The 19,207-nt window shown below is 36.1% G+C and overlaps 1 protein-coding gene across 1 annotated transcript; it reads left to right on the top strand.

Annotated features, from left to right (window-relative positions):
* The first annotated feature begins 4,829 nt into the window (after positions 1–4,829).
* On the top strand, positions 4,830–16,133 carry GTPBP8 (GTP binding protein 8 (putative)). The gene is made up of 6 exons (XM_045540291.1): positions 4,830–5,531; positions 7,591–7,689; positions 9,489–9,619; positions 10,612–10,711; positions 13,003–13,121; positions 16,040–16,133. The coding sequence occupies exons 1-6, from the start codon at positions 5,196–5,198 to the stop codon at positions 16,107–16,109; spliced, it is 855 nt and encodes a 284-aa protein (XP_045396247.1). The 5' UTR covers positions 4,830–5,195; the 3' UTR covers positions 16,110–16,133.
* The last annotated feature ends 3,074 nt before the right edge of the window (positions 16,134–19,207 follow it).

Raw genomic sequence — 19,207 nt, 5'->3', positions numbered from 1 at the left:
AAACCAAACTACCTGTTATTATGTAAACTCTGTTACCCCTGGCAACCAAAACTCTACATTATAAATATCTGTGTAATACTTCAGTCAGGGTTGCACGTCTGATGGGAGGGCGTGTAACCATTCGAGTACCCTCCTTATCTGTCTTTATAAATCTTTACTTTAGGAACTATATTTTTGCCTCTGTGTATTATTTTTATTTCTGTTTCCTACTATTTTTTCATCCTTTGTGACGACCCCTGTCTGAGGGACCCGAAATTTTGCTGGGAGTGCAGCTAACTCCCCACAGGCCAGCATCTGAGAACTTGACTGATAAACAGTTCCCCACAGGGACAGAAAACTTTCACTAAATGATGAGTGGCTCACTGTATCTAAACTGTTTGTACAAACAGTGTGGTTTATACTGAACACCTGCTTTCCTGCTGATAATCTAGAATTTCAGTGACTATAGTCAGTCACAAAGGTATGAGGCATCCATATGATAAGCCCTCAATAAAAACCCTGGACTTCTAGGCTCAGATGAGATTTCCTGGTACACAATATCTCACATGTGTTGTTACAATTCGCTGCTGCCAGAATTAAGGGCATCCTGTGCAACCCCTCTGGAACAGGACAGAGATGCTTGTGCCTGGTTTCCTCCAGACTTCACCTTGAGTGCCTTTTCCCTTAGCCAGTTTTGCTTTGTATCCTTTTGCTGTGGTAAATTATAACCATGAGTACAACTATATGCTAAGTGTGAATCCTCCTACTAGATCACCAAGTTTGAAGTTAGTCTTAGGGACACCTGACACACTCTACCAATAAGTTAAAAATTTGAATATATATCAGCATATCTGCCTGTGGAATGTTGCCTCAACTTCAGGGTGCCAGAGAACAAACCACTCACTTTCAATAAGGCAATGAGATATAAATTAGAGGTGTACCACAAAGTAAATGTGCCCACCAAAATACCCTCACCTAATAGGTAATAAGAGTTAAAATGTTAATGAATTAATCAGTCAGCACAGCAAAATTCATGCTTTTTTTTCCCCAAAACAAGAAAACTCTGAGCTTGTTACTAATATAAAAACACAAACTGAATATGGTAAAGAGAATTCTAAAATATTTCAGTAGCAATAGTATGGCAGAAAGTCAAATCCACAATTACAAGTGAAAAAAACTGCTTAGAAAAAAAGTGAAAAAAGACTACTTAGAGCAACTGTTTTTCACTCTATTGATAAAATCCACCCTGAGGGAACTGAATCTTTACTCCTCCAGAACCCAAATCATTCTAAGAACTCACCTCCTACACATGAGTATTGTCTGATATTTAGTCTCCAGATCTCTTTAAAGAAATCTGTCAGTGCAACAGATACCTTAAAAGAAAACTCAAAAAACTTCTCTGAAAAAATAAAAACCTCCTTGAGGTTATGGATATTCCCTAAAGGTGCATTAATGAAATATAAATTAAATTCAATGGTTTGATGATCTTTCAAAGAAGATGATCATGGAAAATATGTCTCTGTTAGTTCTTGAATGATGGCAAACTAATAAATCTCAAGAATAATAACCTATACCCTAATTAAGAAATTAGATGAAGAAATCATGCATCTTGTTGCCTGTTGTTCCAAAAATTTGTGTTAATGTGTTAGGTGATATCTCATGTAAATTTTTAAAATGAAATGTTGCACAAAAAATTTGAGAGAAATATAAGTAAATGTGTTTTAAATTTAAATCATTCGTTCGGACAGTAGTTTTACAATTCAAGCAATTTAAGTTACATGTGGAAGTTTCTCTGGTGTCACTCTCCTTCATACAATGCCTCTTCCTTTCCCCCAGTATTTTCTTCCTAATACAAAGTTTGAGATCTAAATTTGAATGTGACCAGGGCTTTCTCATAGTTAATCCCTGGTATCCAGATCAATTGCTGGCATAACAGGCACTCAATAAACATTCATTACTATTGTTAAAACAGGGGGAAAGTGATGGTAGGAAAGGTCTTGTTAAACTAGACACTGAGACCTAATCCATTACCTCTCTGTACACCTAGAAGTAAATTTTCCTAGTGTCTCGTCCTGGCTTCTGTCAGGGCATTCAAACCATGTCTACCCAAGAATGGGAGCTAATCTACGTGTGTGCTGTGGTTGCTGACTCTCTGATGTCCTGGATGCTGCCTACCTATCCAGGCCTACAACACTTGCCTTCTTCATGTCTTAGATGCATTCCTTCCCTCAACTTGACACCTATAGGAGTTGGACATAAATTGGCATCACTCTGGACCCAGTGGCCATTCGTTATAGAAGCAGACATCACAGATAGAACAAATGAGATGATCCTGTCCTAATAGTAATATCCCACCCCTAGTCTATCTATCTTCTTTTCTCATTAGCTAAACATGACAGAGTGTAACTATGGCATTTAGGTCAGATGAATTTTAGCAATAAAAGCTGGTTCTAAGGACCGTGTGTAAAGTATGTAACACCTAAAAATCTTGCTAACTTTGTGGTGTAAGACCTGTGCTACCTCGTCAGCTATCAAAATAAAAGGCATTTTTTTCTCAGAAGGATGGTCATAAACACATTGTAAATGCTATTGGCAATAGGCCATGTGATTATCTGAGGTGAGCATTCCAGGCAGAAGTGCAAAGACTCAGACACAAGTGTATGTATGGCTCATTTGAAAAACAGCAAAGATGCCAGTGTGGCCGGAATGGAGTCAATGAGGAGAATGATAGTAGATGAAGTCAGACAAATAAGAGTAGGGGAAGTAGAAGGAAAATCAGGTAGGTGCTTTTAGGTTAGTGCAAGGGCTTCAACTTTTCTTTGAGTGAGACAGGAAGCTGTTGGGGCTTTTAGCTTATATTTTAACAGGACGATGGTTGCTGCTGTGTTGAGAATATACTGAAGAGGGAAAAGGGTAAAGGTAGGTGACCAATTTGGAAGTTTTTACAATAATCTAGGTTAGAGATAATGGGGGCTTAAATCAGGGTAGTAGCAGCAGATGTGCTAAAAAGTGTCAAATTCAGGATATGTTTTGACGTTAAAGCCAAGAGGACTGCTAATAGATTGAATGCTCAGTATAAGAGAAAGGAGTCAAGAATTGTTCCCAAGAGTTTTGGCTGGATCAACAGGAAGAATGGAGTTGCCATTTATTGAGATAGTAATGACTGCAAAAAAAAAAAAAAAAATATATATATATATACATATATATATATACATACACACACACAGATTAGGAGAGAATGAGAGAATGTAAACAATTCTGCTTTGGACACAGTAAGTTGGAGATGCATATCAGAAAGCATGGTTTTCTAATCTATACTCCTCTTTTCCCCCCACCACCCACTAGGACTGAAACCCTGTCTGAGTCTCAGCCTTGACTTAGTCCTGATCTAGGAGGCTAGGTCCTGACTCCCCGTCTACAGCTACTGGCTGGAATACTACTTCATACAGACAGACCACCTGGAACCAAGATGCTGCCAACACCAGGTTCAGTATGCTATTGCCAGAAGCCAGAAAGTTCTATTGCAACATCTCGTCCACTGGACTTGATTCTCTTTAATACTGATTTGGCGTGATTTTCCTGAACTTTGATAATTCCCTGTAGACTCTATGATTTTCATTGCAGCTCTACAATGGGGTTAGTTGTCATAAGCTAATTCCCCCCAATTCTAGCTCTCCCCTACTCTCACCACTAGGTCTCACTGCTGTCTCATCTTTGACCTTCTGCCTACACTGGAAATTTTCAGGAAAGAGTTTGATCACATGTGTCCAGGAAAAACATAGTATATTATTGACTCCAAGTCATCTCTCTAAAGTTTTATATACCTTTTTTATATCAATGCTTTTAAAAAATGGAATGAAAGAGAAAAAATAAAGATGATTAAATAAATTGTCAAGTGGTTTTCCTAGTCATATTTATTTCCTTTGGATCATTTGTTTGATCCCCCTCCCCCCACCTTTACATGACAATTTATGTTACAAAAACTGTACTGTCCAATAATTCTAAAATGATTTTTCCTGTCAAATGAAATCCAAAATGATGTAGAATTCAGAAACACTAAGGATTACAAAATGAGTACTATGAGTCTATTAATCCCTGAACATCTCCAAAACCTCTCTAAGAATTGCCAAAAGTCCTCTATGCTCAGTTTATCTCCAAACCTGGGGCCCCAATGTTTGGAAATGAAATGGCACATATGAAAGCACTTTCAAAGCATGTTATATACACAGTAATATATGTATCCCAGATTTCTGCTGTATATAGTAAAGTGTTTTATTATAGGGGAGTGAAACTAGGTATTGGAGACAGCTTCAAAGCCTAATGCAAAGATTAATCACAAATTAGCCTGCCAGAAGCAGGTCAGGCTGCTGTACTGGCTACCCTCAAAGTCGTTGGTTCTGCTCGTTACAGTTTTGAATAATATTTATTTAAGAATTGCCCTGTTTAGTTACTGAACAACCTGGGGAATAGATCAAGAGGCCATCAGTTACCATTCCTCTGTTGATTGCTGCTGGTGTTTTATTAGACCTACCATTTTTTATACAGGAGTATTTTTCAGTCATTTATTTCATCATATGATATCTGTATCTCTCATTCCAGCACTGATTAGTTTAAATGGCGTTGAGAAGAAACTTTTGAAATAAGATGTCGTTATAGAACTTCCGTGTAACAATTCTGTAAGTCGTGTGCAACACTGTTTTTGTAAGAAATTGCTAAAGTTTAAGGACATTTCCCGCAATTACAGAGAAGGCTGAAATGCGAACAGTTCCTCCCCTGAAAACGAGGTGCTACGCCAAACACTTTTCTCACCAGCCCCCATCTGTTTTGCAAAGGTGCTTTTCCTAGTGATGTGGACCTATGACAAACGTCAACCAGCGAAGATAAAACGGGCCGGGAATCCACCAGAGCTTCACACTTTTTCGCATTCACTTGAGACTCAAGAGCCACATAACCAGGTGAGACTGTCACCTGGGGAAACCGTTAAACATCCTCCCACAGCGATGTACTAGTCAAAGGCACAGTCGTTAGGGCCAGGGTGTTAAAAGAAACCGCCCGCCTCCACCAGCCTCCGGCGCACGAGACTCCGGCACCCAAGCAGGATCGAGCGGGGCGAGCGGAGACTACAACTCCCAGCAGGCGGCGCGGCAGCAGGGCTCACGCACGCGCAGCCCAAACCCTGGGAACGAGGGCCCGCGGCGGGCTTCCGGGACAGGACGATGGCTGCGCCCAGGCTGCGGCGTGCAACACAAAGGCTCTTTGAGATGTCGGCGGCGTGGGGGCGCCTGAGTCGAGTTTACAGCACGTCTCACGCCTTTGCTGAGGTGCTGCAGCTGCCGAAGAAGCAGATGACGAGGCTGGTGTATCCGCTGCAGGAACTCGAGCAGTACCTCGCCCCGGACAGGAGGTCCGACCTTCACCTGAGGATCTTCGATCCGAGCCTGGAGGACATCGCGAGGGCGGACACCATCTTTACCGCCACCGCCCGGAACCGCATCGATTACCTCAGCTCCGCCGTCCGTCTCGACCACGCCCCGGACCTCCCCTGGCCTGAGGTGGGAGGTGCCGCTGTTCCCGCTCTCCCGCGCGCAGGGAGTGCGCGTGCGCTAACCGCAACCGGGCCTACCCTCCCGGCGCGAGCGCTTGCGCGAGGGTTTTGCTGTCACTTACTTCCTATCACCCAGCGAGAGCTATTTTCTAGCTTTGTGTGGATGCATATATTATTTTGACGAACTGACCATATACAGACGCTCCTCGACTTAACGATGGGATCACCTGATGAGCGCCGCAAACCAAAAATATAGTTAAGTCAAAAATACAGTCTGCATACACACTCCCGGCCGGGGGCCCGTGGTAAAGTCGGATAACATTACATCTACCCGTCGTAAGTTGGAGGCTGTATGTACTTTAAATTATTTGAGTAATTAATATAGAAGACTTTAAAAGGTTTTAAGAGCTAAACTAAACGTTCCAAAACTTATTAAATAACTCTGTCCTTTTATAGATTTTTCCTATTTAATTGAAGAGGGGAAACATGCCGAGACAAATGTACACATTGAACAGTGAATAAGAAATGTATAATAGTTTCTTATGAAATGATTCTTATAAATATGTGATTTTTTGCGCAATCTTAATTTCCTATCATGTGCAAAATAGTAATTATCTATAGAAGGCAATATGGAAGAATTTTTAAAACAACTTTTATTATTAATAGGGAAATTACGTGAATGAGCATTTTATGAATGTTGTACAGTTTAATAATATTTTGTTCTAAGTCTGCTAAAAGGCAGCTCAAATCCCCACATATGTTTACAGTTACTGCACCATTGCCCTAAAATTTTTCATCTAAATATGTGTTGAACTGTTGTCAAGACTGAGGAAGTACATAAAGTAAATAATTTTGAGACATCATTGCTTTTTGATTTAAGCTTCTAAATCACTGGACTTCTTTGTAATTCATTTGTTAAAATTCAGTTTTATCTACATGTTAGCATTGGATTTGATCTGGCGGAGCATTTAATATTTATGTAGCACTCAGATCAATTCATTTTGAAAGGACTGACTCAGATTTTTGCAGAATATATAGCATCCCTGGCCCATGTCCACTAAATGATTGTGTTGATAACCAAAAATGTCCTTGCAAATTTCCAAAACATCCCCCAAAGGGCAGTACTGCTCTCATTTTAGAACAGCTAATTGGTATTGTCCCCCCTTCAGTACCATGTTCAAAAGCAGAGCCATGTGTATTAATGATTATTATCAAGTATATTTTGGTGGGAGGGGGGTAGATGTTGAGAATTTATTTAATGGGTACCATGTATAATACATTGTTTGGGTGGTGGATACACTAAAAGGCCAGACTTCACCACAATCCAATGTATCTCTGTAACAAAATTGTACTTATAACCCTTAAATTTATACATACATTTTAAAAAGGCAAATGTAAGGATGCTTTCTTTAAAAAAAAAAAAGAATATTTTGTTGCTTTCCACACTACAGAGGAGAAAAGTCTCCTTGTTCCTAATTGGAACAAGAAAAGTCAAGGAAAAAAATAAGCTCTTAAATTGCAATGGTGTTACAGTATACTATGGGAGTTCTTGAGAAAACGTGCTTTCAACCATGTAGTTGTACTTCTGAGCAAATTTTGTTGAAATACATAGTTTTTACTTTAAAAAGCTTTCTAAACATGAAATAATAAAGGTTGCAGGTATTCTTTAGTGGCATAGTATAACTAAAAGCACGGATTCTATTAAATAGATATAAATGTCCTAAGTTCAAATTCCAACTCCTTTACTTTCTAGCTATATAACTTTGGGTCAGTTATGTTTTCTTATCTGTAAAATGGCGATAATATCACCTACCTCATAGGGATGTTGTAAAAAATAAGAAAGTACATGCTGAATGCCTAAAACAGTGCCTGGTATGTTGAAATTAGCTGTATATTAGAATTTGAGGCTTGACTAAATATAAGCCACTTTTTATGTCTTGGCAAGACCGAATAGTTTGAGAGTTTTTCAGCTAATACAGCCTATAATATCTATATACATATATATACACACACACATACATATATATCTCAACTAGTACTTAATTATATCTTTTTTCTTGTATAAGGTATGTTTTATAGGCAGAAGCAATGTTGGAAAATCATCACTAATAAAGGCTTTATTTTCACTGGCCCCTGAGGTTGAAGTCAGAGTCTCCAAAAAACCGGTATGTTGAAACTTTTAAATATGTCTGGACTGTTCATCTTAGTGAATAGTAAATGTTGGAAGGTACAAGAAATCATAATTGCTAAGTTCCTAGAGAAGTGATTTCTTTCAAACAAGTAATAAAGCACGACATTTCATTAATGCCTGTATATTTCTCAGAAGAAAAACTGTGGCTGGATTTTAGTAGTCTTGCCAATATCTTGAAAAAATCTTCCTTTGTCCAAATGTTCCAAAGAGTTGCCAAAAAAGTGTTTTATTGTCATTCTATATTTCCTTCTATGAGTGATCATCTAGTTCTACATTGATTTTAGGAGAAACAACTTTTAAGTTTTTTACTTTTTTCTTCCTATAATCTTTTATTATCTTGTAAAGTATACAATGTATATAAGTTAGTTTATATATATATATATATATGTACACACACATATACACATACACATATGCATATACACGCAAACACGTACATCAGCCTGGCATATTATATTTATTTAAGGCCAAATTATGTGTTATCCCAGCTAGTCGGCTGTAATTGCTTTCTGTCATTTTCTAATTCCCTCTACTTCCTTCTCAGTAATGCATACTGTACCAGTATGTAAGATACCCTTTCCTCAAAACTCACCCCCACTTCCCCTCACCTTATCTATTGATGGCAAAATCCACCAACCCTAATGCTCACTACCCACACCACCACCACCACTCCCCACCCTCTGCCTTTCATTAACTTGGAACCCTTCCATAAGACTTCATTAGTCTTTTCATGCTCCCCATTTCTTCATATAGTTGATTCTCTGGCTCCATCACTAATGATTCTTTCCATCCCTTAAGCCTCCCATCCTTACTCCTGCCCTGCCTCAGCTAATAAACACTTCTAGGTAGAGAGATCCTTTCCTGTTTTAAAAAGGCAATAGAAAAAATGTATCCTTGACATTTCTGATCTGTAATTCTAAAATCATTTTCCTATAGATAGACAAATAAGCTGACTGGGAACTTAATCACCATTTATAAAAATCTTTTCTCTGATAATATTTGTTCTAAGATCCAAACAATTGTCTAACTTCTTAAATTACCTATCTTAATCTTTCCTTTTCTGATTAATAAATGTCCTGTGAACACAATACTATGAATAAACCACTTTTTATCATTTTTACATCAATTTAGTTGCACAGATATTTTATAATTATAGTGTTGTACATGCTTTAAAAAATTGTTTAATGAAAGCACTATAGCCCACCTAATAAAACATGCAAAACATCTTGATTTTAGGGAGGCAGTAGTCTAGGTATAATAAATTATCAGGCTTTGAATCTAGGTTTTATGAAAACCTGCATGACTGATGGTAAGCATTTTAACCTATCAGTGCCATAATTCATTTTTCTGTAAAGTGGAGATATATTATTCATCAGAAAATATCGATTAAGGTAGTCAAACAATTTAGAACAGGGTGTTTTTCACCAAGAGTTAGTGAAATACGAAAGGTTCCAAAATATTTTGCCTACATATTTCTAATACAGGATCTAAAGTTCATAAGTCATACAAATTCTGTTTAAAAAAAGAATTGTTTCATTGATCATAAGTATAATTTAAAAAATGAATTAGAGGGAAAAAGTACTATGATCTAAGCTTATCTCCAGCTACCTCTCTTCTATCTTCTTTTCTTGTGTCATCATCAGCATAGTTAGGATTATATATAATACTTAGGTTTTTAATAAATATTTATTGATCAAATAGAAAACATTTTGAATCATTAAATATATGAAAGATATATTTTAAGATAGCTTTTATTTTTATTTGCTTTATCAGGGACACACAAAGAAAATGAATTTTTTCAGAGTTGGAAAATATTTTACATTGGTGGACATGCCAGGTTATGGCTATAGATCACCTAAAGATTTTGTTGACATGGTAGAGGCCTATCTGAAAGAACGAACGAAGTAAGGAAAATATTTTCTTGTAATAGTTATACATTTAACCTTAAAGCATGTTTTCATCAGTAGAGTATTTTACACATGATGAACACTTTGGTTTTATCAAATGATTTATTTTAAAAGGTCCATTTTATTTTCATAATATTCTACAATACAATATTTAGAACTAATGTATGTATTGCTCACTTGATTTCTGCCTGTAGGTTTGCTTAATCTTAAATACAAGTGTTTTCCCAAATTGAAATTGAAATAAAAAGTACTTCAGAGTTCATTAATTTTTTAAAACCAAACTCATATAACTGGCTAATTTTGAAAATGAAAATTGTTGGTTAAGATGGTATTTACCAGATTTAAATAAATTCTGATCATTCTTAAAATACCTCAGATATCATATCCTCTGAAAACGTTAGTTTTTGTTTTGTCCCCATATGTAGTCAAGTGACAGTTCTGTTTCAAGAATTGCACAATATATAGAAAAATAACGTAAATCTTTTGAAGTATAAGAAAAAGGTTGTTTGCTGTAGCTTAACCTAGAGACTAAAATGAAATATTTACATAAGAAAATGGAAAATATAATGTATCTGGTTCCCATTATCTGTTAGTCTTAAAGTAATATTAAAAAGTTAAAACATTTCTGTGATAAGTCATAGTTAATTGGATTTGTACCTCTCTCTCCTACCAGAGTTTAAGTTCTTAGAGGAAGGGGTTCACTCATTTTGTATCAAGTCCCAGGCAGAGTGTCTTATGTTCAGTATATGCTTATTGAAATAAATTAATATTTAGTGAATTTCGTTATTGAAAGTAAACAGCATTGAGACCTATTATTAGACTGTAGGATGAACTTTCTAGTGAATTGGAATTCCTTTGTCTAAAGAAATGTGTGTAAATCTTAGATTGAGAATCATTCAAAGCAAAATTTCTTAGTATAGTGGGAGGGGAGAGATAATGAATGGGTATATCTTATATTGCCATTAATCTTCATTTCTAACTTCTTGCAGTTTGAAGAGAACATTTTTATTAGTGGACAGTGTTGTTGGAATTCAAAAAACAGACAATATTGCCATAGAAATGTGTGAAGAATTTGCATTACCTTATGTGGTAAGTGTTTCCTTTGAATCATGGTTGCAATTAGAAATACCAGTTCTGTGTGCATCTCATATGCACACTCCTTTTATTTAACGATTGAGCTTGTCTTGCCTCCTCAAAAGGTAGAGGAGAGTGCCTTTGAATAATCTTTTCAATTGGCTAGTCAGCCATTAATATTAAAATAAGTTCTGTGGCACTTTTATTCTCTTTCCCTTCTCTCATCTTTAAGTTTTTAAAATTATAGTCAAAGTTTTTTTAAGCTGTTCATTTAATGTTCCTATATGCCTTTCTTTTTCGTATTTTTTCTTTTTATGGTAACATAAACATTTGTCCAAAACAAGTTAGTAGCACTTTAACAGCAGGTTGGCAGATAGTACTTAATCAGAATGTGAATAAAACTGCAACTGAAAAATTTGCTTAACTAATTTGGAATTTAAAAATCGTCCTAAAGAATGTGCAGCCTCTAACACACTCAAGTAGGATTTTTATATTCTTAAAGAAAACAAAATTTCTTTTAGAAATATCTCACTAATATTCTTTCTGTCTTTTGACCTAGAATAGAATACAGATTGGAAGGTTGGTATCCACATTAATTTTGCTTTGTGACACTTCCAGATAAAATAGCGTTCTTAATGTTCCTTTCCAAAGAAAAGTAAAGAATCCAATGCCTATCATTTGGTTTCAAAAAAATGTCAGAAAACCACTAATATGTAACAGTGGAATTTAACACAAATCAAACCGTGTTACTAATCAGCCACTTTTGTTTAATTGGGCTTATGGAATTCTTGGGGTTTACAAGGCCTTTGAAGCATTAGAGATAACTTACAGTTATGAGGAGTCAAAGCATTGATAGTATACATAGTAAAAATGCCTAAATATTGCCAAACTAAATAATAGTATTTCTGATTTGGTATCATAGATTCCAGTTTCTAAAATCATATATTTTCCTCAGTTTTAACTGAAAGGAAATATTACTTTCTTCTTTGGAAAAGGAATTGGAATAGAGGAATTATATCTGTATTTCCTTTTAAATATCAGCATGTTTGCCTTTATGAGAAAACATTGGTTATTAGAAACCACATACTTTCTGCTTCTTACTCTTTCTGCAGTTAGCATCTTTTATGACTAAAAAGCATAAATGATTTGGTAGGAAGTTTAATTTTACAGAAATTCCCCAGGAAAACCTGATGGATTAAGGTTTTATTTTAATTGATTTGTAATCATCCAGGCCTTGACCTTCCTCCACTATGTCTTTGGACAAGTAAAATTCTAGACTTACTTGGAATATAACTATAGTAGATACAACCTGCTAATAGCCCAATTTCTAATTTTTCCTTTAGAGTATTATATGTAAAGCTGAACCATTTTGTAGGTCAAAAATGATTACATATTGGCAATTTTATATAGATCAACCTAATAATAATACTCATTTATATATCTTAAACCAGCAGTCACCAACCTTTTTGACACCAGGGACCATTTTCATGGAAGACAATTTTTCCATGTATGGGGTGGGGGGAGTGGTGGGATGGTTTGGGATGATTCAAGCACATTACATTTATTGTGTACTTTATTTCTATTATTATGACATTGTAATATACAGTAAAATCATTATACAACTCACCATAGGCTGGGGACTCCTGTCCTAAACCACGGTGTATATTGTGATCATATGAAGCATTTAGCTTACAATTGCAAATATGACTCCATGGTCCTTCTTATTGATCTTAAATCTAAGATATTATGGCTCTGTGTAGTTAAAGCACTATTAAATAGCAAACATATAGCATATACTTTGTATGTTGCACATATTAATTCATTTAGTCTTCATGGCCACTCTATATGGGGTATTGTTTTTATTTTATAGATGAGGAAATTGGAACAGAGAGATTAAGAAATTTGTACAGGTCACCTAGTTTTAATGAAAAATCATAGCCACAGAGCTGAAAGCCCATTCTACTTAGTGAAGTATCACAAGAATGGAAAAACAAGCACCACATGTACTCACCATCAAATTGGTATTAACTAATCAACACTTATGTGCCCATTTAGTAGTAACATTCATCAGGTGTCAGGCAGAATGGGTGCGATGTGCATCGTCTGGGGGATGGACACTCTTGAAGCTCTGACTCGGATGGGGCAAAGGCAATATATGTAACCTAAACTTTTGTACCCCTGTAAATATGTTGAAATAAAAAAATAAATAAAATAAAAAATAATTTTAAAAATCATAGCTAAAATGTGTAAAACTGTATATTAAGAAATGGTTTATTTCTAATAGTTAAAAATTTGTTTTCTTATAGATGGTATTAACAAAAATTGACAAATCTTCCAAGGGACATCTTTTAAAACAAGTGCTTCAGATACAGAAATTTGTTAACACACAAACACAAGGATGTTTTCCTCAATTGTTTCCTGTAAGGTAAGAGTTGAATTTTTATAACTTTATGTACTAAAAACTTGTAATATTGAATCAGTGTTTCTTAAATTGAAGTGTCACTTAAAATTAGGAGGCTTTTTGGAAGACTGCATTTAGCCATGAATTGTTGGTATAATCCATTAGTACTTTTATTTTTTTTCCCTTTATTCTTTCTTCCTTCTACTGTTTCTTGAAAGCACTTCATTCTCTGTTTGCCTCAATCTAGCTCAACACTAGACCACAGCAGAAATGAAAACTTTGTATTTTTTAAAATCAGCTAAACAGCCACAATAAAAATGCTACCATCCTTTTCTTAAGTTCGAAGAAAAATAACATCTTTATGGTAGAAAGCTCATTCAGGCTTTGAGGGATAAAAATTTTCCTTTTAAAAGACCATAATTTTCCTTAAAAGGACCATATAGAAAGAAAACACGTTTCACATAAGTTGGAATTAAATATTGCTGGCAGACAGAATGATTATTTTCTGAGCTGATGATTTTTTGAGACATTATGATGTGGTTTAGTGACAAAGCATGGGTTTGTACTTTCATTGTATACCGTGGGTACAGTAAGTAATGTGTACTATGGCAGAGATACAGTGCCACTCTCAATTTCTTACTTTGACTTCATTGTGGAAGGTACTATGCTAGTTGCTATGAGAAGATAATGAAACCAAGTGACACTTTGTTATATATGAAACTGTTCCCTAAGCTGTCATTTTAAGTCCTACCAATCTTGATCAGATATAAATTGTAATTATGAACATGCCTGTCAAAATCCCTCCTTCATTCCTACAAAATGCTCTTCTCCCTTGATTTACATTCAAGTATTTATCCTGTTCATCTGTCTTTGTCCCATATATGCAATGAGAACTCCTAGGGATGGGAGTGAAATCCTAATTCTTCTTTGAGCCCTGAGCATTGTTATATAAAAATAGCTATTTATTTCTTTTAACTGTTTAAGGAAGTGAGACTTCAGCAACAGAAACATAAGATGGGTAAATCGTGGCTTAACAGCAGCATTTGTTGAAAAAAAATTTAAGCTTTAGTTGACTATAAACTAAGTTTGAATTAACAGTATAATGTGGCTGGGGAAAAACTGACTGTTTTCTTGGGCTACATTAATGGAATTATGGTGTTCAAACAAGGGAATGATCAAGCAACAGTCCCACACTGAATGGTCATTCCAGTCAGATTGTGGCTCGACATTAAGAATAACTAGAGCTATTTGATGGTTTTAGGAGAGGTTCTGTCACTAGATCATTCAAAACAGTTAATTCTCACAGTAACATCCCTATTTCACAGATAAGGTCACAAGTCAGAGAAGTTAAGTGAATTGCAGAGAGGTATTTGCTGAAATAGAAAAAGCACAGACCTTGGGGTCAGACCACCATGGTTTTACATGGTTCTTCTACTTCCTGGCTACTGAACTTAAAGCAATTTATTTCATTTTATTTGAGTCTGTTTCCTCAGTGGTAAGAATGTGATCATTAGAAGGATTAAATAAAATGTATTGTGACTGGTATACCCATTAGTCCCATAATAATGTTAGTTTCTTTACCTGCCGAAGGTCAGAGACTCGGTAAATGGCAGGGTCAGGCCTATGACCCAGTTTATCAGATTCCTGGTACTTTTTAGAGAAATTTCCTTTCTTAGGTATGCTAGCATTCCCTGTTACATGACCCTGGAATCACTGTTGGCAGCATACTCACCATAAGTGACCAAGACACTGCAAAAGGCTACATAGCACTCAAAATCTAAGAATTGAGACAATGGGAGCGTACTGGCCCTCAAGACCTTCAACATTCACTATACCACAGTGACTATATATAGAAGTTGGCAGGCTGTACTCTTAGCTCTCAAAACCCACTGCAGGAAGCACAGTTATATATACTTCTTGCTTTTACTTGCATGACCAAGCCCCAGGCCATCCCTCCAGAAGGGGATTTGGCCTATTCACAAAATGGTGATTATACAATAAGTCAGGTTTTATTTCCTTCTCTTACCTTATGCTCTTGGTAGGAGAAAGGTGAAGTGTAGAGTAGGCATGTAGTCCTGTGAGGTTTGGCCTTTAAGCCTATGGGCCAAAGTTGAGTGCTAATTTTCGTGTGTGAACAAAAATATAAATTGTGCTGGGATCAGTCTATTTTTATAAATAGTATGGAAGAAATATATAAGTAGGCACAATATAATTGCTTCTGTGGTGTTCTATGTAGTGAAATTCCAAGCAGATAAGAACTAACTCTAAGGACAGAGAAAAGTATAAAAGTTGACAGAAATGTTGCAAATAAGTTCAAGGTGCCATGTGGGGTGTGTGAACTGTCCAACTTACATCTTCTTTAAATTGTATGTGTTTAACTTCAGTTATAACCCAAGAATATTATGTGCAATTAATTCTCAAGCAGGCAGCTTGATCAAAGTCTAAAATGCTATACTTCATCAAGAAGAGAATTACCAATATAGCAGAAAATATTTTACCTATATATAAATCTGTAGTATATTCGTAGTATATCCATGCCTGAGAAACCAGTAGCCGTCCCCATACTGACGAATGGATGGATGGATGGATGGTTGCATATTGGAAGAAAGATAGATAAATACAATAATGACGATAGTTTTTTTTAAATCTGAAGAGAAAAGTGGTCTAAATTATCAAGGTAATTAAATTTTTGTCATAAAAAGAACTAAATAGATCAAGACTTATTATGGAAAACAAAGCAAAATAGAAGATAGATAAAATTTGTATTTATAGAATCATGAAGGATCAGGTAATATGGATTGTCAGATTTTAGAATCCTGTCAAGAAAAGGCTAGGGGAAGAGAGGAAAGGTAGAACAGGTTAAAAGGCATTCTGCTTCATACATGTAAGCACAAGAATTTGTAAATAATTTTTTTAAGAAACTTATTTTTTTCTTTTCACAGTGCTGTGACCTATTCTGGAATCCATCTATTGAGATGCTTTATAGCAAATGTAACAGGAAATCTTGACTAATGGGGCTCCTAGTTTAGCCAAAGACACAGAAAAATTCTTTATGCCAACTGGAGTTAAATATAAATACCTAGAAGAAGTTCAACATTGTTTTAAATGTTGTGTATCTGTAACTTCCAGGATTAAAATTCCACTTCAGATTTAAAATTTGCACCTTCCCAAAGCAAGAATGAAATTTGTGCCTGGGGACAAGAAAGTTTATAAATAATTGATTTATGCTGTTCATTAGGACAGATACTAGTTGATTTTCCTGTTTTAACAAATTGACAAGCAAGAGCATGTACAAGTCCATAAAATGAAAACCTATTACTACTATGTAAAGAAGGGTTTGCTGTGTTAATTATTGGGTTTTTGTCTTTTAAAGAAAATATATCTATTATGAATTTTTTTTAAATATGAAAATGGACTAAGTAAAGGGGGCTGCTTTTCTGTTAAGCATTGGTAAGTAAAGATGAAGGGTAAATGCTCCTATGTATGCCTATAATTAATCTTTTTTCTTGAGACCTTATTTGATTATCTTCTGGATAAAATTTGTCATTCCATGTTGGAAACACCCAAAAGACCAGAATTGAAGTTCCAGTTCTGATATTTATTATGTATTGAACATTGCGCACATTACTTGAATTCTCTAAGCTTATTTGTAACTGTAACCTTGCAAGCTAAAGTGGTATTCCATGAGGTAATATATGTGAGAAGGACAGCTGCGTAGTTGTAAAGCCAAACCAACCAGAGAATACAGCAAGATTCACCAGTAGATTTATCAGAGGAAACATCCCGTAATGGGGGAGAGAACATTTTTTCCAGTGAAAAGCAAAAAACAAAAACTAGCTTTAAGTGAGAAAACTAATTTGCAAAGGGCAAGAGAAAAAAGTTGGTGGGACTTGGTATGTTTAAGATTTAGAATGGAAAGATAAAGCCTTTGAACTAAACTTAATAGAAAAGATTTTTATGAAGATGCCACTGAATGAGGCTGAATATTAAAAGGTTATAGCTAAGTGCCGGATATAAAATTAATTAAAACTATAAGCCACTTTTGTGGCTTTTTTTTAGAACACTCAATTCTGCATATATTTTCAGTTCTATAGTTGATAGAATTGATCTATTTTTTTCTAACCAGCAGTGTTTTAAGCTAAAAAAAGATTCTTTAATATAGGCATTCACAAAGTAAAATATATGATGACAAAAGAATTATCTTGGAAGTCATGTTTCTGTCTGCGAGTGTTATTTTACTGCTTGTCTTAGCCTTATTCCATTTTTGGGGGGGGGGGGTCAGAGTCTCTCACTCTATACCTGGGCTACAGTGCTGTGACGTCACCCTAGGTCACAGCAACCTCAAACTCACCTCAGCCTCCTGAGTAGCTGAGACTACAAGCACACACCCACCACACTCGGCTAATTTTTTTTTCTATTTTAGTAGAGACAGGGTCTCGCTCTTGCTCAGGCTGCTCTGGAACTTCTGACCTCAAGCAATCCTCCCGCCTAAGCCTCCCACAGTGCTAGGATTACAGGCATGAGCCACCAGGCCTGCCTTGTCTTAGCCTTGATTCTCCTAAAAGCAGAGCCTGAGACAAAAGCTTGCATATGTTAGTTTATTTGGGCAGTGATCCCAGGGAATAGGAGCGGTGAAGTGAAAAAAAAGGAAGGAAAGGCTATCAATGATGTATTTGTTGAGTTGGCTGAACAAAACATAGGCACTAGTGCTTGGTCTTGAGGGAACTTCTGAGAAACCTTATGGAATGTGCCTTTGAATTCCTTTGAGGGGGCAGCTCCACATCTGGAAGAGGTACACATGCCCAAGTGTCAAGCCAGTCCTGCAGCTGGGTAGAAGCCTAGAGGCAGCAAGTGAGATGGTCCTCAGAGCAGGAGGCAAGGCCCATCCCTGCTCAAAACTGGTTACTACAGTGGTGACTAAGAAGGGCAAGAGGATTTGAAGTGACACACCGGAGGCCTGAGACACTGCTCTTATAAATGACCCTGATGCCACCAGAAGTGATAAAATTGGTATTCACTATCATGGCCCTGACAATAGTTTCTAATTTCATTTACTAGTTATGTTATGGTTTGGTATATTTTAGATTTTATTTTTAAAAATTTAAAACATCTGAATCCAAGTTATTTGGAAAAATAACTGATATTACATTCCTTATTAATATTTCAATATTTAGTGGACACATGTGAAGCTTTTTACTGTTTTCCCAGAATTTTAAGGGGCAGGAGACAGGAAAAGGAGATGAAGATACTTACCAAAGGAATACTGATAAAATAGAAAAAATGCTAGGTTGATAGTCTAATCCAGGCTTTATAGTTCTACCTACTTAACTCACTGAGCCACTCTGGTTTTTCCAATGAAGTATACTCTCCAAAGTTTCTTTCAACTATAAAAATTTATGATTCACGAATGAAAATGCCTCTTCAGATGCAGAAACCTAAGCCTAGGGAAACTGACCAAGCTCAGTGAAATCGTGCAAATAGGAGAAGCAAGACTGGACCTTAAATCTCCTAACTCCCAGGGACCTTTTTTTTTTTTTCATGAATCAGAAATTGGGACATGAAGTCTTAGAGGATAGAGCCTATTTGGGAGTGGATCCATGAATATGGATAACTCCCAGGAAATAAACCAAGCCTTATGGTCAAAAACATACCACACCAGTTCTCTTACTTCATTTCATTTCCCGGTATGGAAAGGGAATACACTGAACAAAAGTCCACTTAGAAGTTGATGGCCATTTCCAGTTGGGTCAAGACTGAAATCTCCTTGGTATTTTCCATGTTTTAAGGCACTAACTAGCTATTCCCACTTGGTAGGAAGCCAGAAGGAATATGAAAAGTGCCTAGAGATTAAGAACTTTGAATTAAACCCACATGTTTAACAAGGTTTCAAGAGAGGAGCTAAACCAGTGTTTGTTTATATAACTGGATTTTGGGCCACTTGCATCAAAATCACCTGAGCTCCTTGTTAAAAATGCAGACTTCTGGCCCATGTTTATCAGACTCTGGGAAGGGACTGGGAATCTACATTTTTAAACAACTCACCAAATGATTCTCAAAAAGTCTAAAGTTTGAGAACCAGTGTTATAGATAACTGGGAAGATGCAGAAAAC

The sequence above is a fragment of the Lemur catta genome, chromosome 1 (genome assembly GCF_020740605.2).
Source record: "Lemur catta isolate mLemCat1 chromosome 1, mLemCat1.pri, whole genome shotgun sequence".
Classification (NCBI taxonomy): Eukaryota; Metazoa; Chordata; class Mammalia; order Primates; family Lemuridae; genus Lemur; species Lemur catta.
Note: the sequence above shows the minus strand (reverse complement) of the source record. Positions and strands in the feature narration are given on the sequence as shown.